This window comes from Eschscholzia californica, unplaced genomic scaffold, assembly GCF_041429995.1.
Source record: "Eschscholzia californica isolate CP2 unplaced genomic scaffold, dmEscCali1.0.p SCAF_4, whole genome shotgun sequence".
In the NCBI taxonomy this organism is placed as follows: Eukaryota; Viridiplantae; Streptophyta; class Magnoliopsida; order Ranunculales; family Papaveraceae; genus Eschscholzia; species Eschscholzia californica.
Window position 1 is genome coordinate 38,690,013 of NW_028238461.1, and position 24,300 is coordinate 38,714,312.

General features: G+C 36.0%; 2 protein-coding genes across 2 annotated transcripts; one reads left to right on the plus strand and one right to left on the minus strand.

Moving 5' to 3' along the window:
• The first annotated feature begins 5,413 nt into the window (after positions 1-5,413).
• On the plus strand, positions 5,414-7,652 carry LOC147544550 (ankyrin repeat-containing protein BDA1-like). The gene is made up of 2 exons (XM_086636189.1): positions 5,414-6,027; positions 6,657-7,652. The coding sequence occupies exons 1-2, from the start codon at positions 5,455-5,457 to the stop codon at positions 7,470-7,472; spliced, it is 1,389 nt and encodes a 462-aa protein (XP_086492315.1). The 5' UTR covers positions 5,414-5,454; the 3' UTR covers positions 7,473-7,652.
• An 11,363-nt stretch (positions 7,653-19,015) lies between these two features.
• On the minus strand, positions 19,016-21,775 carry LOC147544551 (uncharacterized). The gene is made up of 2 exons (XM_086635102.1): positions 19,623-21,775; positions 19,016-19,269 (listed from the first exon to the last, which is right to left on the minus strand). Exon 1 carries the CDS (start codon positions 21,338-21,340, stop codon positions 19,664-19,666), a length of 1,677 nt encoding a protein of 558 aa, XP_086491228.1. The 5' UTR covers positions 21,341-21,775; the 3' UTR covers positions 19,016-19,269; positions 19,623-19,663.
• Between the last annotated feature and the right edge of the window lie 2,525 nt (positions 21,776-24,300).

Sequence of the window (24,300 nt, forward strand, 5' to 3'; positions counted from 1 at the left end):
ATTTTATTCCAAGAATTCCAAGTAATAGATATTTTATTGCACCCAAATAAGAAAAAGAAGGAAAAGGAAGAAATTAGATGTAGAAAGAAGTTAGAAAGAAGAGATGAAAGGGGATAAAGATGTAGAAGAATATGGAAGGATGAAGGAGAAGACTATTAATGAAAGAAAGAATAGTGGTAGAGAAGAAGTAGTAGTTGTAGTAGTAGTAGAAAAAGATGGATTAGTAAGAAGAAAGATGGATTTAATAGTAGAGAAGAGAGAATAGGTTGGAGAAAGAAATAGGTAGGAGGGGATAGGTAAGAGGAGGTTGAGAGGGTTAGTGAAAGAAAAGGAAAAAAAGAAGGTCATATAATAATTGCATTTCCCTGGAAAGGGTGAATAATAAGGAACAGGATTGCATAGCCGATTCACTTTGTGGTATTCTGCCCATAACCTCTCTAATAAAAAGGCATGAGCTCTTTCTAGTAGAAAGAAAGTTCAAGTCTAGGTTTTAATGGAAGAACAAGTGCTATTAAATAGAGTTGGAGTTTTTGTTAAGGTTAAAATGGTAGAAGGTGGGAAGATGAGGGTTAAAATTGGAATTTTAGGGGCTTAAGTGAGAAAACCCTAAAATATCTGGTTGACTAGTGGAGGCTAGGGTTTGGCTGGGATTTCGGAGGATATAGCCGGATCCATAGAGTTAAGTTGCGGGTTACACAGGAGCCGTCGGATTAGAAGACGCGCGGATATGGAGGGACGGGAGAGGGACACGCGTCCGGGAGCACGGAACCTAGCTGCTTCGGACAACACGGAAGCAGGCCTAAAGGAGGAGATGCACAGGAGCCGTTGGATCTCAAAAGCACGGAAGCAAGCGGTCAAGATTAAAACGTTGGAGCGGGACCACAGATGCAAGTTGCGACGCGCTACACTGTATCAAGCTCTTTGGGCCATTTCGCTGCTTAGCGCTAACACGGGAATTGTATATACCGGCCTCCGTCCTTCGCCACGTGTCTAGAGAAATACCGCATGCCAGAACCGTGCCCGAAGGTGTCCCACCAGTCAACATCCTTTGACTTAACTTTGACCTTGATTTATTCCTTCGTCCGGACTCCGATTTGGCTTCCGTTTTCTCCTACGGACTCGTCTCGACCTCTACTTTTCAACCACGCACTGACCTTGGCCAAATTACCAGAATGTCCTTGACTCCAAATGACCAAAATACCCTTTATGCATCTTTTCCTCGTTTTTAACCGTGTTTCACACCTAACTCTGCAAAAAACACCTAATCAAGAAAATCAACCATTTTATTATAATAAAGACTCGAAACGAACTAACTCGACTAAATTAAACAACTCAGATGGGACATTTTCATGACCCATCAGTTAGCCCAATACGTGTTTTTTTTTCAGGTGACGTGGAGCACGTGTGGCTTTTTAAGCCTATCACGTGTCGGTCTAGCTCTGATACCATTTTAAGTTTGTGGTCATACAACTCAAAATTAATTGGCAATCAATGGAGAGGACCTATACATTATATAACTATTCTGACATGATTGCACTATAATAATTTATTCTTTAGTTCGGAAATATAAAATTTGATTAGATATTAATAATTCAAACAACGAGTTTTGCATAGATTGAGTCAAATTAAAAAGTAAAATCTCAAACAAATTTTGAATAGGGCTACTTTTGAATAAAAATTTGAATCTAATTCTGTCATTAATTGGGGATTTTGACCTTCCTTTTACTTCTCAAGTTCGATCTTTAATCAGGGATTCTGTGACCTCCCTTTTACTTCTCAATTCTCATTCTCATTGAGTAAAACAAGTAGAAGGAAGGCAATATGCATATTGTGACCTACTATAACATGGCCGACCCTTAGTATGGCCCGAGCATTATGTCGAGCCACCTATTTTTGCGCTGGCACTTGGCCTCACCCTTACTAACTTTGTCCGGCTATTAGTTGGACCATTTTGTGCATAGTTTGGTGGATCTAATCCATAACTCTTTATCCCTAATTCCTCTATTCATATATTACGATCAAGTCAACATTCTTTGGTGTGACTTGTGTAGGATGCAATCGTAGTTAGCCTTGAATCATCTAAGTTGTTCATCACTCGTAAGCATTACAATCCCTAAACAATGGACTTGATGATCTTCGTCATCATTTGTCCTATCCGAAAAATCGAGCACATTGTCATCTTGATCGAAGGACATCTCCATCACCGACGATCAATAAAAGTCTAAGATTCACTCAAATCCCTTGCAAGGAATCTATTCACTACTCCGATGAACACAACTACTCATCGGGTCAAGCAGATAAAAGCTCAGAGATCTCATGAGCAGATTCATGCAAAGGCAGAGCGAGGATAAGAAAGAAAATTGGAAGTTTGGTTGAAGGAATTGGAGAAACAAAAAAGAAACTAAAAGCAATCGACCAAGTCAAGCTTGTAAATACATTGTTTTTAACAATAAAGGCCATTACCTATAAAATCTCCCTCCAAGGTTACATGGGTATTTCATATTGGGCGCGTCTATAGGCGCCTCCCAAACTACTGTAGGGGCCTCCCTTCTGTAGGCGCACCTGTACGGCCCAGGAGGCGCCTCCCAGGCACACTCTCTTCTCTTCTTTTTCCGTTGCTCTACTTTCTCTCTCTACTTCTCCTAAAATCTGAGATTTCAATGGTGAATTCCCGTTCACATTAATGTGTTTTCCTAAGCCATGAACAACCTCAATGTATCAAATGGCATTTTTCATTTTTCAATCTTTTGAATCTATGAAAAGAACAACCCTTACCATGAAACAAAAAACCCTAATCATGAAATGAAGAACCCTAACCATTAAACAAAGAAACCTCCCTAACCATATTTTTGACTTTTTCTTTTTTTGTAATTCCATCCACCCTTCAATTTTTTTTCTATGATTTCCTTCTCTCCATCTTTTCAAATTCATCACCATTACACCTGTGTTAAAGTAACATGGTTTTCTTCCTTCAAAAACCCTAGAAATTTCTGAATCAAACCAAAACCCATCTGTGAAATAGTTTGTGAAATTAGTATGACAATATTGTGGTGCACCAATAACGCTTGAATTAGAGAGAGAGACATTCCATAGTTTTTTTAATATCATCAACAACAATTATATCTGAATCAAGATAAATTACTCTATTAACATAAGATTCAAGTAGCTAAGTAATTTCTAGCATAATTTAATGGGTTTTCAAGTGCTAATCTAATTGAAGATGAAATTAGATTCTTGACTTGATCTTCGTTAAAAAGATAAACTTTGAAATTGAGAGAAGGAAATGTTGATCGAACTATTTTAGATAGAGAATTTTGTTTAAATTTATCAGATTGAGATGAAATGAAGTGAAAGAAAATGTTTTCAGGACAAGAAGCATGCCAAACCTAAAGCTAGGTCCCGGACTGCGCCAGCCCGAGACATCACGGAGTGGACAGTCCATCTCGTCTCGGGTTGGCCCAGTCCGAAGAAATAATAAAAATATGTGTTGGACCTAAAGCTAGGTCCCGGACTGCGCCTACAGCTGTCGGTAGTTGACTGTGGTCAAACACATTTGAGAGGCCCTTATAGTAAATTTGGGAGGTGCCTATAGAGGCGCCCTTTCATATTTTGATCATTTAGAAACAGTCTCCTGTAGTCTTTTTTTTTTTGTTGAAAGAGATAAATATAATTAAGCTAAGCATCCATTACAATATAATTTAGCTAGAAAGTAAGGAACATGCTTCCAATTCATCTCACGGTTCTGTCGCCTAGCCCATTTGGCGATAAGATCAGCCTGGGAGTTTTGGGATCTCTTCGTATGATGGAATATGATACTGTCGAGCTTTGAGGTCAACTTTCTTATGCCATGTACATGAATTTTGGATTGCCATGTAATAGCTTGTCGATGATCTTGGATATGCTTGATGATGCTTTGGTTGTCGCTTTCGATGATGACTCTTTGATATTTTCGATCAATTGCCCATTTGAGACCATTGAGTATGGCGATTGCTTCACTTTCTTCACTATTTCTTGCCCTGGAAACATAAGCTGCCGCTTCTATGAATTGAGACTTCGAGTCATGGACTACTAGTCCAGTTCCTATAGAGGTATTGATTGAAGTGAAGGATGCATCTACATTAATCTTCAGAAATGAGTCGTTCGGGGGTTTCCATTTTTCAACTTTCTTCTTATTAGGAATGGAGATCTCTATTCGTTTCTCTGGGTAACTATTGATCGTATTAATGATTTCTCTGGTGTCAGCCTTCACATTCTTGAAACAGCTGTCACATCTAGATTTCCAGATGATCCACAGAATAGTAGCGAAGTGAGATTTGTTTTTATTATTACATCTATGTTGATCATTACTCCACGAGAAAATCCAATCTTTGATAGATTTAACATTATCAACTATGATATTAAAGTGAAACCAAATATTCCTAGCAACAGGGCAGTGTAGGAGTGCATGCTCTAAGGATTCAATGCATGGGCATAAGTGGCAGTTCAAGTTATTTCCTATATATTTACCGATACGGTTTTTAACAGGTAAAGCGTTATGACAAATTTTCCACAGGAAAAGCTGGATCCGCGGGAGGACCGGAAGTTTCCAAATGAAGTTCCAATTTAACTGTTCAGGGTTAGGGGTTATATTGGCCCTTCTCATGTGATTGTATAAGGATTTAACTGTGAACTGTCCAGACTCCGTCAGAGTCCATCTGATTTCGTCTTTTCCTTCATTATAAATAGGAATAGCTTTTATTAAATTTCTCGTGTTTTCATCGAAATTTTCTTCGAGTATATGGTCATTCCATTCATGGTTAGTGATAAGCTGAGCGACCCACTTTAGATTGGAATCATAGCGGTTAGGGATGGGACTCTCCATAGAAGGGATCCAATTATCCTGCCAGATGTTTATATTTTCTCCGTTGTGAACCTCCCAAATGCTAAAGGTGTTAATAGTATGAAATGTTTTGCAAATGTTTTTCCATATCCAAGAATGATGTTGTTTGAATGCTCCTGAATGTTTTGCAAATGTTTTTCCATATCCAAAAAAAGTCTCCTGTAGTCTTGATATGAAAAAAAATTCTCATTGAAGTTTCAGGCCTTACCTATGTCAATTCTTGGGTCAGCACACTGGTGCCACATGTAGCCGTTAGCTAGTTTTCCCATTGTTAATTTAATGCTTCATTCAAGAAATAATTTTCTAACTTCATTATATTGAGTTGTTGATTGATGGTACATAGTAATTGGTGCTTCCCAGCAAAATTCTCCTTAAGCAAGCAAGCATTTAATCGATATTAGAATACAATAAAAAGCCCAAGTAATGAAGTTGACTATGATACTAAAATATATTATCTTTTGCTTCTTTGACAAGTAGAACAAAGAGAAACTGAAAAAAATAAGTCTTTAGATGTTTCTTCCTCAGTTTTCTATCATCCTTCCCATGTTTGAAAGGTGACATAAAATCTTTAAGCCATGGATGAAAGACTATACTTGGCTGCCCTCACAGGAAATGTAGATGATTTGCATCAAATGCTCTATGAGGACCCCTTAATACTCCATTCTGTTTCGCTAGCATCTGCGGAAACTCCTCTACATGTTGCTTGTATATCAGGGCACCTTAGTTTTGTAAAGGAAATGATAAGGTTAAAGCCCGAGTTCGCTCGAGAATTAAACCCAAAAGGATTTAATCCTATTCACTTAGCATCGGCTAATGGGTATGTCGATATAGTGAAAGCGCTTTTAATGGTTAACCAAGACAATTCTAGACTTAAGAGTAGAGACAGAAGAACACCTCTTCATTATGCAGCTATTAAAGGTAGAGTTGATGTTATTAGTGTATTGATTTCTAGTTGTGGAGAGTCCATTGAAGATGTAACAATTCGAGGCGAAACAGCTCTTCATCTCTCTGTGAAAAATTATCAATTTGAAGCTTTTAGGTTAATGGTGGAAATGGTTAGGCAGTTGGGTAAGGAGGAAGTCTTGAATATGAAGGATCAAGAAGGGTACAATATCTTGCACCTAGCAACCTCCACAAAACAAAGAGAGGTATTGTATATCTCTAATCTATTTCATTTTTTTGAATAAGTTCTTTAATAGATGTTATCTGCATATCAACTTAGCTAATAATGGAAGTAATAAAAAGGTTGATATGTCAGAGGGTTAAATCTATCATCATAGACTCTCTTTGTACAGTTCCAAGATCTTATTCCCGAAGAATATTGTGAAGAATCACACTCTCAAATAATAAATTTATCAACGATGCTAGACGGTCCGAAAAATGGGCTGACCACAGACCGAAGACCAACGTGGCTGACTCCCATTATACGGGCCTTTTCTCTCTCAACACGGCCCGTCCAATGGGAGCCGGCCATGTCTGCTTTCGGCCTGTGGTCGGCCCATTTTTTGGGCCATTTAGCAATTTTATCATTTATTTCATAGGCAGGTTAGTCCCACGCCCCAAAGCAGCCTTGGGCCCTAATGTTATTAGAGGCCCCATAGACTTTGGTCAGGGAGACTAGATTGGGCTAAGACTTCCAAATTGTAGCTTAGTGGTATGAATGTGGTTGTATCATTTGTTATTCGTTGCCTTTTCGCGTGCTAATAATGTTTTCTTTTTCACTTTCTAGTCTTCTCTAATCCATTTTCCGATTCCAATTTAAAACTTAATTGAACAGGTAATAGAACTATTGCTTGACCAAGATCTAAGTCATGCTATGGAAGTAAACACAATGAACAACAACAATCTCACAGCACTTGATTTCCTACTACTTATTCCAGGCGAACCAAGCGATAGAGACATCGAAGAGATACTTCGAAATGCCGGAGCAACAAGAGCAACACCTTTACATCCCAATACCAATCATTCTACTCCCGAAAATAATAGTAATAATAACCAATCGTCGTCGGTTAGAAGGACTAATAAATCTCCTATGGATCGTGTAGTCGAATTCTTTAAGTTCCAACGAGGAAGAGATTCACCAAGTGAAGCTCGAGACGCTATGTTAGTTATCGCTATACTAATGACCACTGCAACTTACCAAGCTGGTCTTAGTCCTCCAGGCGGAGTTTGGCAAGATAATGGTAACCCAAATGACAAAATTAAAGGCAGTAAAAATTCAGCAGGGATATCGATACTGAGTACAAAAGATGCTGTATCTTTTGGGTTGTTTATTTTTTTCAACTCTGCAGGATTTTATGTGTCTCTTTTCATGATTAGGGTTCTTACCTGGGGTTTCCCTTTAAGGTTGGAGTTAGAAATCTGCATTGCGACAATGGGTATTACTTATAATATAGCAATGTTAAGTATCACTCCTAGGGGTAAGTTATGGATTATTTTTCAAGTATTTGTGGCACTTATTCCTTTGGCAATTCCATTTATAATTAGATGGATTAGAACTGTATATGAGAAAAAGGAGCTGTGGAAAAGTTTGTCAAGTAAATTTAGCTTCACCCGAGCTCAACCAAGCCAAATAAATCCTTCAAGCATTTGATTGACCCGCTTATCGCCAAATCATGCTTGTATATGTGATATTACATGAGACGAAGTATCTGTTTACTATTCTTGTTATTTCGTGCAGATTTTTTTCGTTATTCGGTTATGTATTTATAATTAATTGGATTATGTTTTGGGGGAGTATGATCAAGAAGGTTGGAAGAATATTGTCAGAAAACAATTCTTTCTATACTGTATTATTTTTGTGTTAGTCCAACTCTTTTGACTCGCTGCTTATTTACTATTGACTACTGGAGCAAAAGACTATATCTTCAGAGTCATGAGGTAAGATTATAAATTGATCCAAGATTATCTAATTTCTCATGTATAGCATTGTTGCTAGAAGCAGGCCATAAGTTTTGTTGAAGTAACATCAAGAATGCTGATATTTGTGTTTTCAACCATTTCAACTTTGGACGGTCGAAAGATTTGGTTGAGACACAAGTAAGTTGGTCTAGTTTACCACATTTGGGGTGAGAGAAATAACAGGGTCTTTCGGAAACACAATAAACCACCATACACTATCCTTCAAACAGTAATTACTGAGGTTAAAATCAAATTGGTCGCTTGGAAACAACCACCGAAATTAACAAGTGAGGCCCAACAAATATTAGCGAAGTGGAACCTGGTAATTCCTTTACATTCTAAGGCACCCACCATATGTAAATGGCAAGGCCCATTGGGTGATGAGGTTATCATAAACACGGACGGATCATACACAGAATCGTGGGGCGGATACGGGGCCATCCTACAAAACTCAGAGGGGGACCCCATTGTTGCTGCAGCAGTCAAGACAACTCGGGTATCAGTTCTGATGCACGAAATGCAAGGGGTTTTGCTGGGCCTTCAACTCGCCCTCAAGTACAACAGGCCCAAGGTTAAGATCGCCATGGATTCAACCCTCACGGTCTTAATCTTGACAAAGTTAGACAAGGAACCCCCTTGGCAGATTATGAGAATTGTCCGAGAAATTAGAGATTTATGGGTACGACTAGAGGAATGCTCAATAATACATGTATATAGAGAAATAAATCAAGTGGCAGACTTTCTTTCCAAAATGAGTTTACAGGTGGGTTATACTGAGATGACACCAAATGAACTTCCGGACGAGTTACAAAGGCTCATACGGGAGGACAAAAGAGGAGTAATAAGAGTGCGGCATCCTTAGATTTTCATTATTTTCTATTTCTTAGTTCAGTTTTGAGTTGTAAGAGTATGGTTTATTTGATTTCTTAGACTTGCCTTTTGGTTTCTTTCTTTGTAAGGGTCGGGCCCCTAAATCCCGTTGACAATTTCAAATAAAAGTTGGTCTAGTTATAAATCAAAACCACGAACACATTGAGATTTTCTTTATTAAAATGTGAAATTCATTCAAGAAACTATAAATATTGTAACCTTAAACCACTGTATAGGTGAAAGAGGATTGAAGGAATCAAATTCCAAATCCGCCCCTCTATTTTCTTTGGTTTTTTTTTTTTTGAAGAAGGATAATATATTAACCGAGTGCTTAGGAAGCACGAAAAGAAAACTACAAAATCAATGGAGATTGGGAGACTTTACATATTAGAAACTATATCCTCTCAAAAGTTTAACAAAAAACCCACAAATAAATTCTCAAAGTACCTAGTCGGCAAGCCCCAGTTGAAAATGGTGGCTTTGATCGACATAATAACTCTATCAGAGGAGTTAGCAACATCACGAAAAAGGCGATTATTCCTCTCTAACCAAACACACCACCAAATGGTAGAGGGAAGTAACCTGCTGATGGAATCCTTTCATCGCATCTGACTTCTCAAACTTCCAAATCCTGAAGGAAGTATCCAAAGTGGATCGCATTGGAAACGGGCAACCGATCACCGGACGGAAATATCTCCATATGATTTCAGTAAAGCTGCAGGAGATGAGCAAGTGAGAGGCATTCTCTTCAGCTGATCTGCATAAAAGACACATGTTTGGGTATTGAAAGCCCCTCCTTTGAAGCATGCCCATAGTGGGGGCTGAATTGAGGACACAACAAGCCCATAAAAGGAAAGAGACCTTAGTGGGTACCTTTTCCATCCAAACTTTCTTCATCGGAAATTGGGTTGGACTATGATCTTGATTGGAAGCAATGTCAAACAAAGATTTTACACTAAAAATTCCATCCTAGGACGATTTTCATTTCCTGTTATCGGACTCTATTTTCTTTGGTTGCCAACTATATTATTACCTTGTGGGGAATATAATAAAAAGGAAATGGAAATTAATGATGGGGTTAAATTTCTAATCTCCTTGATGATTGCCTTTGGCAGCCATTGTGTCTCCCACTTTTGACCCTGGAGCCATTGAGTCTCCCACTTTTGACCCTGCAGATGTGATGTTGAACCACCCATTTTATCCCTCATAGAATGATTTTTCGCTTCACTTTCTTCACAGGTGCAAGCTTTCGATACGTGAGATGTGGGTTATTTTCAAAGATGAATAGCATATGCTTTTGTATTCCTTCAAAGATATTAAAGAGGCATACCGCATACATGTTAAAGCTTATACTATGGGTGCAGATGTGGTGATGACTAGGTTGACTAAGGTTGCATATTTCTTGAAGCATCTTTTGTCGAACTTGTTTTCTACTTCAGAGCTTTTTGGAAAAGTGAGAATTCGATTAATAGTATCCAAAGTATGAAAATAAGTTTTTTGAAAAATAATTGACACCGGGCTTTCGGAATGTTCCATAGAGTTGTGGCAAATAAAAGATCTTACCTTTTTCGTTTCTCAATCATAGTATTCGATGATGATAGCCATCATGTTAGCAATCCTAATGAATCTGTGTTGATATTAAAGTAAACCGATACATTTCTAGCTAAATCTATTGATTCAATCCTGTTAGAACAAACTAATACACAATTATAATCACTTTTGATATATTTGCCTATTTTTTTTCTTAACAGGACGCGCATTAGTACAACGCTTTCATAGAAATAGTTGAATTGTTGGAATTATATTTATATGTCATATAAATGACCGTTTATGTTCGCTAAACTATCCGTGTTTTAATTATTATGATTTTACTTGTTATCGGATGTTCATCACCTTAGAACGAAGGTTGATTGAAAAGGGAAAAAAGAATGATTAAGAATAGGTTACAATGGATTTTTGTTTATAATTTTGTAAGTGGTATTAAGAAAATTAAGGAAGAAAAGTCCTAATGTCAGTAAGGATGATTTGTCTTTGGCTAGAGAAAGATATTTTTTTTTTTTTTGTTGAAATGGCTAGAGAAAGATATCAATATGACTGTTGTTGCTTGGAAGATATTTTGTTGGATTGTATCCTAGCTGAATTGAAAGAAATGAGGGGATTCTGGCCTTAGAATATACTCTGATTTAAACACTATTATAGTACTCCTATGATTTAATTTTTTGGAACCTTCAGGTTTTCTTTTGCTCACTTTCAACAACAACAAAAAATGTTTTCTTTTGCTTTATTCAATGTGGATATCTAGGACAAGAACAAGAGTCAAATACCATGTTCTCTGCATGTTTCTAAAATCCATTTCATACTTTATCCATAAGAATATTTTATTAAATAGTACTTAATGTTGAATATTTAATGGCCGCGGCTTTGGGGAATAAAGAAAATTCTCCGGGGAATAAATTCTTGAGGGAATCTAGATTTTTTTGAAAGTTTTCCGTGGAATAAATTTTTATGGGGAATACAAAATACATATTTTTGAAAGTTCTCCTCCATCTCATCTGTTCTCTCTGCCACTTCATCTTCTCGCCACCTCATCATCTTCTCCGGCGAAGGTCGCCGGCCGACCAATTTTCCGGCCGGCGACCTTCAAATATAAAAAAAAAATTTATTTTCTTTCTCATTTTTTTCCCTTTCTTCTCTCTCTCTCTAGAACAGATCTAGAGAGAGAGGTTTCATGAAACTAAGTACCAGCAGCAGCAGCGTTATCAGCAGCTGCAGACTAGAGAACCAACCAGGCCACCACTACCACCACCATCTTCTTTTTAGAGAGAGAGTAGATGAAGAAGAACATCTCCTTGTTTGGACCTTAATAACGCCATCAGTGAAGATGATATTACTAATACTACTACTCCTGAAAATACTACATTGTTCTCTTCCTTACCACCGTCTTCTTCATCAATTTGTTTGGAGCTTTGGCATGCTTGTGCAGGACCTCTGATTTCACTTCCAAAGAAAGGAAGTATTGTTGTTTACTTCCTAAATTTGTTGTGAATTGGAGAGATTTCTTTTACAGGTTCTTATGTTTCTACTTTTTTGGGAATGATTGATTATTTGGGTTGTTGTTTTTAATCATTAAAACCCTAAATTTCTTGTATAACTACCAGATTCAACAAAAATGGGAAGGTGGGAAGATGGGGAAAGACATTTTTTTGGAACAAGAAGAAATTGAGGGTGAAATTGGTAACAACTCCATTACTACTACCGCCACCCCTCACATGTTCTGTTAGACTCTTACTGCTTCAGATACAAGCAGAACTCACTGTACAAGAATCTTGCTCCAATTTACAACAAATTTAGGAGAGAAAATCAAGCCCTTTAAAACTTATCTCTTTTCTGAGCATGATCCTAAGAAAGTTCTATTATTGAAGAAAACAACAAAAAGTTTCCAAATAACATGTCGGAGCATCATATGTGTTCATAGATCTGGTCTGTTCTCCTCTCTCTAGATCAGATCTAGAGAGAGAGAGGAAAGAAAAAAAATATATTTGAGAGAGAGAGAGGAGAGAGAAAAAATTTTAATTTTAATTTTAATTTTTTTTATGTTTGAAGGTCGCCGGCCGGAGTTTTTTTTAATTGGCCGGTCGGCGACCGTCGCCGGAGAAGATGATGAGGTGGCGAGAAGATGAAGTGGCAGAGAGAGGTGATGAGATGGAGGAGCTTTTTTTTTTATAGCATCTTCTAAAATTAGAAGCCCCTTAGCAATAAAAAGAAACATAAAAGCCAATCTTATTTGACTAGTTTTAAGAAAAGTCTTTATTCCCCGGAGAATTTTCTTTATTCTCCAAAGCCGCGGCCTATTTAATAATAAAGACAACTGCCCTAAAATCAAACTAACCTTTAAGTAAGCAACATATGCCAAAAATTGGCTGGTGCTCAAATTAGGGGTTGGTCTATGATTCTTAAATAGGGTTTGATCACAAAAGTAGAAAACAAATTCACAACTTGTCTACATATATTAACTTTATTAAATTTCTCTCTCCAATCAAGCTGTTTATTGAGATAGAATTGTTCATTAAATTGGTCATGTCATATCCAAATACAAAAAAATTACTATTAAACAATACGTTTTCATTTCTTTCCAACCACTGGCAATTTTTTTTTAACAATAAATTTAAAATTAGTAAATTTGGAACTTGCCCACCGACAACCAAAAACAATAAAACTAAAATCAATTGTGGATTTTGTTTTATAAATATCTTTACTCTACGTATAATAGAAAATAGTTAAATTGTATCAAAATACTAAGAAGATAATACTAGTTTCTTTCATCTTTAACCGAAATCAGTTTAGGAACACTAATAGTGCAGTTGCTGGCCACTTTTGTCTCTCGATCAGACCAGTAATAAAAAGTATTCATCTCAATTTTCTCTTCGATCCCGGACGACACTATATTTTGAATATTAATATCCACCTTTGTCGTGCAGTTTTTGTTGCTTATCTTCCAACTCACTTTTTGTTGCTTACTTTTATTTTTGGTTATCAAGTAGATTTAACTCTTTATCCAAGATTCGTAACATTTTCACTTCCATCTCTTGTCGCAATTCATTTGCGATCGTTTGTCGGATTAGCTGGGTATTTATACTCGGGCTATGACGGCGATCCCATTTACCGGGTATCTGACCTGATTCTACTATGTAGAACTCGAGCGGATATGGTCTCTTTATATGGAGAATACTAGCGAGATACCCCGGAATCATCTTTTGGTTTCATCTTGCAGATACCCTCGTTTCTTCATGAAACTTTGGGTGTATGTTTAATCCATCTTCAATGTTACAGAAAGTTAGGTACAAGTTTCATCTTTCATTCAACCAGAAGGATTCTCAAGATCAAATTTCATATCATTCTCAAGAAGAGCTGCCAGACTTGCAAGCTACAGAATGAAGAATGCTTTAGAAATCGAAGTTATCTTCTGTAATTCTTTAGTTATGTTATTTTGTTTTTCTACTTTGCTTATTGTAATTTTGTTTTTCTACTTTGGTTATTGTAATAGACTCTTATTTTAATGCATTGCCTTTCAACAAATTAAAAAATACTAGCAATTTAAACAATAAGTTTAAAATTAGTAAATTTCAAACTTGTCCACCGACAACCAAAACAAGAAAACTAAAATCAATTATGGATTTTGTTTTATAAATATCTTTACTCTACGTATAATAGAAAATAGTTAAATTGTGTCGAAATACTAAGAATAAAAAAAAGAAGATAATAATTTTTTCAATTAACTAAAAGTTGTCATAATATTATGTGTAATCGCATCTCAAGTTTAAAACATTATCCCTAATATGAATCAGGTCATTTTTTATTTTACTTTTTTCTATATTACCCCATGATAAAGTATTTCTTCTGTTCTCTGTTTTTCTGTCTTTCTCTCTCTAAACTCAATCGACACAACTCTCTCATTCTCTCTCTCTCTGAACTCAACCAATCCATCTTCTTCTCCAGTGACTCATCATTTTTCTCTCATCTTCTTAATCACCGAGTAATCATCTTTGAACATGTGATTTTCACTACGAAATGAAGTCCACAAACCATATATGAAGCTACAAAATGAATCCCTAGAGCCAGGTCTTAAGTTATGGAACCGCAATATTATGAAAGATGAAGTCGAAGTTTTCTTTTTCGTTGTATGTCTGATTTTCAGATCTATTCTCATTCAGATCTTTTTTGTGAATCGAGGGATAAATCGACAAAGAAATCGAGTAAGAATAATTGGATGAATGGAGAGAAGAAGGAGAAAGTTTGCAAACTGAGTTTGTTTGATTTTGCAAACTGAGTTTGTTTGATTTTTCAAACTGAGTTTACATTCTACAAATCAAATTTGCAAGATCTGCGAACGAAATTTGCATTTTACAAATCAAAATTGCAAGATCTACAAACCAGATTGCGTTCTGGAAATCGAGTTTGGAAGATTTGAAAACCTAGATAGCATTCTGCAGATCGAGTTCACAAAAGCTATAAATCAAGTTTCCAATTTGCATCTTACAACCCGTGTTTACAAAATTTTCAAACCTAGTTTGCAGAAATACAAATACAAACTTTTTTTCCTAATTTCTTTGTAAAAAGGAATTAAAAGTGTATCTTGTTAGAAACAAAGTAAAAAATCTTTTCGAAATACGTAAGTTCTATCAAAATCAGACATATAACGAAAAAGTTTTATGTGTTTAAAGTTTTAAAAAAAAAGTTAAAAAATGTATAATTCTATTTTGGCCCCCTGAAGATGACTAACTCACCAAAATGACTCCTAAAGATGACTAACTATTGTTGTAGAGCCCTTTTGATTTTTATGTCAGATATCTTTAGTTATAGACGTTTCTTTCGTTTTCTACCTCTCTCTTGAATTTTGTCCCCATCCTTTGTCATTTTCTTGTTGTCGGTTGTCGGCGCTCACCAACGATCCCTATTAAAAAGGAAACAATAATTCTTCTTCTTTTCCTTCCTCCCACCACCACTTCTCCGCCCGCCCACCACCTCCATCAATGGAACCCTCGAACAAAGGTTCCAATTGATGTTTGGATCCCTCGATTGCGGGTTTCGTCTTCTCTTTCTCTCTCTAGTGTGTTGAGAGAGCACAATTGAGGAATGGAAGTGTTGAGAGAAAGATGTTGACAAAAGAAAAAGATGATGAGATAAGAAGATAGGAGATAAATTAGGAAAGGGAGAAAAAAAAGGGAAGAAGAAATTGAGAAGCAGAGATGATGTTGGTTGGTGGTTATATGGTCGGAGAAGGGGAATAAGAAGAAGAAAAAAAAGGATTTATTTTTAATGATGGTCGTGTCGGGAGCCAACTAACCACCGACGACCGACAAGAAGAAAGTGACAAAAGGATAGGTAGGGAAAGAGTTTTGAAAAGAGGCATACAAAATAAAAGAAAGGTCACTGATTAAAGTTGACTGATGCAAAAAAAGGAAACGGCTAAAATGGAAGCTAGTCATTTTTGCTATTTTGGCGAGTTAGACATTTTTTGGGAGCCAAAACGAAATAACACATAAAAATTAGTCGTTATAAAAATTTTGACATGATAAGTACCAAGTGATGAGTTTGGGATTTTTTTTTTGAGTTTGGGCAATGGACTAACTTTATCATCCAAAAAGTAACGGCGCCAAATAGCAATTACGTTAATTAACTCTTCCGTTAGTAAAAAAAAAACGAGATGCCACAAACACTAGTTTTATTAATTTTTCAAATTTGTGTTACTAATACTATTGTGGCAAAAAAAATTTTTGAAAATTATTGAAAACAACAAATAAGAATTTAATTACATCTATAAAATATATTTTTAAATATACCTACATACTTATCATTTCTCTTTACTAATTGTCACTATTTTTTCTCCCTCTCTCCGTGCACTTTCTCTTTATTTCTCTACTTCTCTATCACTCACTATTTCAGCGAAGAGAGAATATCCTTCGTCGAAATCCTCCTTTGTCTAAGACAAAAGCAAAGGGTCTCATGTGAACTTTAAAACTCTCGATGTTACTCCATGACTCTCTCAGTTTCTCTCTTCTAATTGTTGCGACGGAGGAGAAGAGTTTTACTTGAAATCTTAAAACTCTCCATGCGAGTTACCGATAATGGTACCATTCCTTATTTTGTCGAAACAATGGAAAGACAGAGAGAGAGACAGTGATAGGGTTCATCTAAGATTTTCCACTCAAAATCAGGATAACAACACTAAGCTACTTAAAATATTGACGAGATTATTCTTTAACATTAAGATACTTTAATATTTATAAACAAATGAATATTTATCGATTTATTACATTTATTAATTTTTAGATTAATTTTTGTGTGAATATATAGGTTTATGTGAATATGGTCAATGAATGTAAATAGTTTATTTTGTTTTTAATCTGAATAAGTCTCAAAAATTGTAAAGTTGTGTTAGGAGCATTTGAATTTAAAAAATGAGTGTTCACGTTTTAACTAAGAGTCAACTAACGTTAAGGGACGACGTTACTTTTTGGATGATAAAGTTAGTCAAAGTTAGTTCTTGCCCCAAATTCAAAAAGGAACATATTCATCCCCCAAACTCATCACCCGGTACTTATGTTTGTCCCTTTCACAAAGTAATTCTGAAATAACTACTCATTGTGAAAAAATTGATATCAGTCGAAAAATCAGGTTTGAGACTCATTTCTCAAGCTCTTGTGGTTAAAGTCTTGTTGGTAGGTCAAAAGGTAAAATACGTCAGGCACACATGTACCTATGTTGGACACACGTAGTAGACACACAATACCAAATGACGTATGTACATTCTGAACTTGGTATACAACATTACATTATTCGATACAATGACATTTATTCAACGTGAACCCACCTTTATGCACGACAAATATAAAGTAGAGAACGACAACAGCAGTTCTGTCAATGAACATCTGAATTGTGTGAACTCTAAAATGAATCATTTTGAATGCACAATGCATCTAACATTTTGTGATATACAAAGTGAAATATGGTACAAATAACAAGGTTGGATTATGCACCAAGGCAGATAACTTTTGTTGACGCCAAGCACACTGTCTCATGATTTAGTGGCCACTTTAAATTTTGATTTTTTTTTTAGATTGGCCCCTTAATTTCTCTGAATTTGAATTTCTAACTTATTGATACTCATTTATTTTTTGACCTTTTGTCCAACTCCTCTTGAAATTTCCATTTTCCTCACATCACCTTTCAACCCTTGGTCTTTCTTTATTTGGTACAATTAGTTCAAAGTCTGCTACATGCATACTTTCAATTTCAAAAGTGTCTTTAGAGTTAGAAAACTTAGGTTAATCAAGACACCACTCCACCAAACAAGTTCAACCATGATAACATTGTTTTTCCATACTGGGAAGTACAGAGTACTCTGTGTTTTTCCAACCTAATTTCAGAAGGGATTTGGCTATTGCCATCGCCTAACTAGCTAGTACTACAAAGCCAATCTAGGGCCATCGGCCCAAACTTAAGCAATATTTTAATTACATTTCGATTTTTAATAAACAACATGCCAAACATTTTAAACCAACTTATCAATCAGGACTCCATAATATGTATTATATTATTTGTCAGTTTAACTTGTATGCATTATATAACTGCAGCTCGTGTCTCTCTGGAACATGAAAATTGAAAAAGAAGCCGAGTTTTTATTTTAATTAAAATTGAAGACTGAATTCCTATTGTACTTACCCTTTTTTTTTTTTTGTTGAACTATTGTACTTACCCATTTAGCCTACAAAAGTCTCCAAGACTACTATCACTAGACTAGAAAAACAACAAAAAGCTTTCTGGTGGGGCAATAATACTCGAGATTCAAAGATGCACTTTATAAATTGGGAGACTATTTGTAGCTCCAAGAAATTTGGTGGATTAGGTATTGGTACTCTAGAAAAAGTGAATGACTCACTAATTGCAAAGATAGTTTGGAGAATGTTAATCCATCCTTCAGCTATACGGGCCAGACTAGTGAATAGCAAATTAAACAATAATTTCTGGGACAGTAACAACAGTAGATCGACATCAATACTGTGGCGATCATTTCAAAAGTAAATGATACAATTTTTCAAAATATACTTTCGCAAGTTGGAGATGGCTCTAAAATCAAAATATAATTTGGCCGCTGATTGCAACAACTTACACAGAAAGTACCAACTCCTCTATTCCCATTACCTAGCGACTTTCGCCGGAGAAGATGATGAGGTGTCGAGAAGATGAAGTGGCAGAGAAAGGTGATGAGATGGAGGAGCCTTTTTTTATAGCATCTTCTAAAATTAGAAGCCCCTTAGTAATAAAAAGAAACATAAAAAGTCAATCTTATTTGACTAGTTTTAAGAAAAGTCTTTATTCCTCAAAGCCGCGGCCTTCTTGTTTTAATGTTTGATTCCATGTAGGTATATCCCCTCATTAGATAGAAGTAAAAAAAAAGTCAACAATGTTTCACTTACATCGGGTCCATAACTTTTGTCCACGCGACATATTTGTTTGTCTGTATATTGATTACCTTATGCTTTGGCTATAGTTCAGGAAAATTTATTTTTTTGGGAGCCCAAGCCTGCTGCCTGCCCGTCAAATGCCAGGGGCTCGGCGGGTAATGTTCCTTTTGGTTTCAGGCAGTCTATATATGACATAGTGGGCCACATTTAGACTCTCGTTTTTTTGACGTTTTGAAATATTTGTGATTTTTTCTATTAGCTCATATAGTATCGAATTAATAAAGGAAAACTACTCCACGTATTTACAAAGATAGTTTTGATCGATAATATTCTAATTTCTAACTGTTAAATAGGTTCAACTGATAGAGTAATGTGATATAATTATATATGATTGTTATTATTTAAAACTCGAAGATATTTATTTAACTTAAACTTTACCAAGGGTTTTACTTAAACATGCTCTAGATCAAGTCTTCAAGAACACTGCCATTCATAACATTACATTTTATAAACTAATTAATCAACATTGATGATTACATATAAGACTCATCATTTTCTTTCAACTAATTCCTTTTGCCCGCTCATTAAGAAAGAAGACTCTCACAAGAACTCTAGTCCTTTTTGTTCTCTTGAAAGGCCTTCATTTGCTGCAAGCTGCAATTTACAATAATAATAATTAATATTAAATAATTAATAAATAATATATTTATTTTTATATACTTCTCCTGTTTGGCTGTTTTCCATGTTGTATTTGGGAAATTCTGAAAGGGTAACATACAATTGCTTTTGGCGCCCCAAATACACATAAGTGGCCCTTGAATTTTGCATTTGAAAGGGCGCCAAAAGCAATAACTAAGGGGGTCTATAGAACCAACCATTGTATTTTCTCAATTATTCTTAATCTAACACGCAATATCCAGCATAAAATTTTATACTTAATATAAGATGTAATTAAGTATATATAACTAATTGCGATAATATTAATTAGTTTGAATGAGCTAGCTTACCCATTATTCGTTCTCACATAAACAGTGTTTGCTAACTTTGCTTAGTAGTGGTGAGGAGGAGGTGGTGAAATATAGTAGTAGATAGGGTGCTGAGGTGGTGGAAGTGGAAGAGCTTTGGGTGGTGGGGGTGGTGGGGATTTGTATTTGTAGTACGGTTCATGTACTTTAGGTGGTGGAGGAGGGAAGTGGAAGTGATCTACAATTGGAGGTGGTGGTGGAGACTTGTACTTGTAGTATGGCTCATGTACTTTAGGTGGTGGAGGAAACTTGAAGTGATCTACAAATGGGGGTGGTGGAGATTTGGGCTTGTAAGGTGGCCCGGGAGTGGGTGGTGTTGGAGGTTTGTATACATGTGTAGGAGGTGGTGGAGATTTATACTTGTAATATGGTTCTTGTACTTTAGGTGGTGGAGGGAAAAAGCGATCTAATGGAGGTGGTGGAGTTTCGTGCTTGTAAGGTGGTCCAGGAGTAGGTGGTGTTGGAGGTTTGTATAAATGTTGAGGAGGAGGTGGAGATTTGTACTTGTAATATGGCTCATGTACTTTTGGTGGTGGAGGAAACTTGAAGTGATCTACAAATGGGGGTGGTGGAGATTTGGGCTTGTAAGGTGGTCCGGGTGTAGGTGGTGTTGGAGGTTCGTATTGAGGGGGTGGTGGAGATTTGGACTTGTAAGGTGGCCCTGGAGTAGGTGGTGTTGGAGGTTCGTATGGAGGAGGTGGTGGAGATTTGTACTTGTAGTATGGTTCACGTACTTTAGGTGGTGGAGGAAAGTAAAAGCGATCTAATGGAGGTGGTGGAGATTTGCGCTTGTAAGGTGGTCCAGGAGTAGGTGGTGTTGGAGGTTTGTATAAATGTTGAGGAGGAGGTGGAGATTTGTACTTGTAGTATGGCTCATGTACTTTTGGTGGTGGAGGAAAGTAAAAGCGATCTAATGGAGGTGGTGGAGATTTGCGCTTGTAAGGTGGTCCAGGAGTAGGTGGTGTTGGAGGTTTGTATAAATGTCGAGGAGGAGGTGGAGATTTGTACTTGTAGTATGGCTCATGTACTTTTGGTGGTGGAGGAAAGTAAAAGCGATCTAATGGAGGTGGTGGAGATTTGCGCTTGTAAGGTGGTCCAGGAGTAGGTGGTGTTGGAGGTTTGTATAAATGTCGAGGAGGAGGTGGAGATTTGTACTTGTAGTATGGCTCATGTACTTTTGGTGGTGGAGGAAACTTGAAGTGATCTACAATTGGGGGTGGTGGAGATTTGGGCTTGTAAGGTGGGCCAGGAGTAGGTGGTGTGGGAGGTTTGTATAAATGTTGAGGAGGTGGTGGTGGAGATTTGTAGTGGTTATGGACCTTAGGTGGTGGTGGAGACTTGTAAAGGTAGGACACCTTAGGTGGAGGTGGTGATGGGGGAGGAGGAGACTTGTACTGGTAGTGGACCTGTGGTGGTGGTGGAGGAGGAGATTTATCGTGGTACTGTACCTTAGGTGGTGGAGGTGTTGGGTGAGGATGGTGGGGGTGGTGAGGAGCATGAGGAGGAGGAGGAGTTGATATGTGATGTGTAGGAGGAGAATAAGGAGTTGATTTCTGAGGTGGAGGAGGAGAGAAGTAAGGGTAGATTGCAGTGGTATGCAGTGGCAAACTTAAAGAAACCATCAATACTAAAACACCAATAAACATGGCCTCCATTGAGGAGGCCTTCTTCTCTCCTTTGCTTCTTCCCATAATTTTCATAACCTAATCTCTGTTGGTTTATGAACTTAAATAACTCTCCTCTCACTCCCTTTATATAGCCTATCAATTTACCTTGCTATCAATTTTCTTGGTAAAACTTGTTTGTATAGACCCTCTTATACATTGAGTGATTCAAGGGAACAAGAAAAACTAGGTAGACTCTTGACAGAATCCCTTATATAGTTTGTCGTAATTCGCAATTTCGTGGATCAGAATCATTAGAAGCACAAATCACAGCAAGTCATAGAAGACTTCTTTCTCGAGTCATAACAAGCCACACAATGATTTGATCAGAAATCTAATTTGGTTCATTGTGATTCATATTTTCAATGATTGTGACCAGTTGAACTGCAAATCGCGACAAACAACATTCGAATTCTACATAGAATTTACTTATTTTTACTTGTTCCCTAACATCACTCTTCGTGTTCGGTCGCATTTTTGTGATTTTAACCTTTCACCACTGTTAAGTCGTCCATAAACAAGACAAAATGAGCATTGCTCATGAGCTGTCTAATATATCTATCATTTTGTCTCAACTTGTACTATTTGAATTATTAATTTCAACTTCAAGGGCCTGCTACACTATATAGGGAAAAGAAGGCCTTTAAAACATTATGTATGACTTTTCTGCTTTTTGGTTCAAAGCTTGAAAAAGACAACCTTGCTTTATAATTCTTTTCTATTATTTTAATTTTCATGTTAGAAAATGGGGATTGCTTGCTTCAGTGAAATGTTCTAAAATTTTGGGTTTTCTTGAATTGATCAGCCCTGACTTCTCTGCAAGCTCCCAAATTACACCAACTCCAAATAAATATTGTCCTAGAGTAATTGGTTAATTTTGGGTTTTCTTGAGTAATTGGTTAATTATAAGGGAGAATTTTAAAAATCACACCAAATCACACTAAATCACTATGTATATCACAAAATCTTATTTTTGTTATTTTTAGCTCTTATTTATTTTAATTAAAATAAGATTTTACATTGCAAGTTTACAACAACTAATTTATTAAAATACTAATTGAGATTACAACACTTAATGCAGGTAATTGAGTCTAACAAACTTATAAATACTAATCCAAACATAATACAACCTTTAATTAAACTACTAATGCACAATTAGTATTACATTAAGTTATTTTAGTATAAGTTGAATATTTAATTTTCACTTTTAATCATAATTTAATTAAATTATTTTATTAGTTTATGTACGTATTAACAAAAAAATAAGTATCAATTCAATTGATATAATGACCTAACACAAACAGAATTCATCAAAAAATGACCTAAACTGAAACCAAACAAGGAAAAGCACAAAAGAAAAATAAAAAAGAACGAGACAAACCGTTTAGTGGGATGAACCATTAGTTCATCACTGTTCACTTAGACTGGAACCTTCTCTGGGATTCGAACCTGGGACTTCCAGGGATTTCTAGAGTTTATGTCAACACCTTGGAACCACTTGGGCTACCAATTGTTGACTCAACATACTTTCTTAATAAATCAAGATATTAATTACTCCCTCCGTCCCATTTTGTTTGACCTTTTGGGGGATCCAACTTATTAAGGATTTTCATTTATTGCTTCCTAACTAAATGTACTTTCCTAAATTATCCATATTTACTTTAGAGTATTACAATGAAAACTACATTGGAAGTAGTGTAGAACCAATGGAAACTTTTTATTAGTATTAAAAGTAAGGGTAGATTGAGAAACATCAATAAAACTAGTAATAAATGAATCTTATTTAAAGTAAGTGGACAAATATTTTGAGACTTCCTTAAAAGGAATAACACCCAAACAAAATGGGACGGAGGGAGTATCACATAAGAAATCAACACTTGTGGCTCCAATAAATCAGTTCAACTTATATTTAACAAGAATAATTGCAAATAATGTTACAATATTTGCAGTTTTCTTTAGAAGAAGAGAGGATAGTTTTTAATACTTGAAGGTTGAAACAACATCTCGAGGTATATATATCCATTGGATAATATATGTTTTTTCCCTAACCTGAGATGAGCAAGGAACTCCTTTTAACATCTTGAAGAAAACACTTCACCTCCTTAGCATAAAAGAGAGTCAATACAATTTTTTTTTAGTTTGACTCACTTGTAAGTTTTCAGAAATTTAATTCAAAAACCAATTGAGAAAATATTCTAGACATTAGTTTGTTGGTCAAGGAAATTAATTTACACCAAAGAGTTTCTCATTTATCAAATTAGTATGAAAATCACAAGAAATGAACGAGTGATAAATAGAGCCTATCAACCTAAGATGAAACTTGGGGTTTCCCACCAAAACTCTCGACGTAGAAACATTGTGCTCACTACGAACGAGAAAATGTTAAAGTGATAAATCACGTAGTATTTTGGAGGTGATGACACTAAAGAGTAGAGAGATCTGCACTCAGCTTGACATTGATGTGGCCCATAGCGAGTTGGACAAGTGTGACCCCTAAACCTAGTAAATGTTATAGTATAATTTGTAAATCGGGAAATCGTCCCAAGAAATAGGTAGATAACTTCAGATATTGACGGCGAGTTTAGCCCAATAATCAAGATGTCAATAACTAACTTAGACTAAAGCACACACACACCCCACTTCATAAATTTGATAATTGATTTGCAAGAAATAAGAAAATAAATAAAACTAACTAAACTATCTAAGAAAGAGGTGAGAAGATATCTAAGATTATAAAATCCACCGCATAATTTCACTTTATAAAACAAACACTAATTACTTAAATCACTTTTGTATTTACTCGGGATCCAATATAATGAACTATTTGGATTCCAGATGATGTTCTAGATAAAACAATTTTATAATTGCTAATTCTAATTGTCTTCCTTATAGAGATTCGGATTGCTTAACTATTATTCATCATCTAAAAAGCATACTCCATCTAACAACTTAACGAAAGTATGAAATATCTAATTATAAGGCATGAGTAATGGAAA

Excerpts from the sequence above, each read along its gene's own strand:
- LOC147544550 (XM_086636189.1), top strand. The coding sequence starts at position 5,455 with ATGGATGAAAGACTATACTTGGCTGCCCTCACAGGAAATGTAGATGAT. Across the intron at positions 6,028-6,656 it reads CCTCCACAAAACAAAGAGAG|GTAATAGAACTATTGCTTGA; the intron begins GTATTGTATATC and ends TTAATTGAACAG.
- LOC147544551 (XM_086635102.1), bottom strand. The coding sequence starts at position 21,340 with ATGAAAATTATGGGAAGAAGCAAAGGAGAGAAGAAGGCCTCCTCAATG.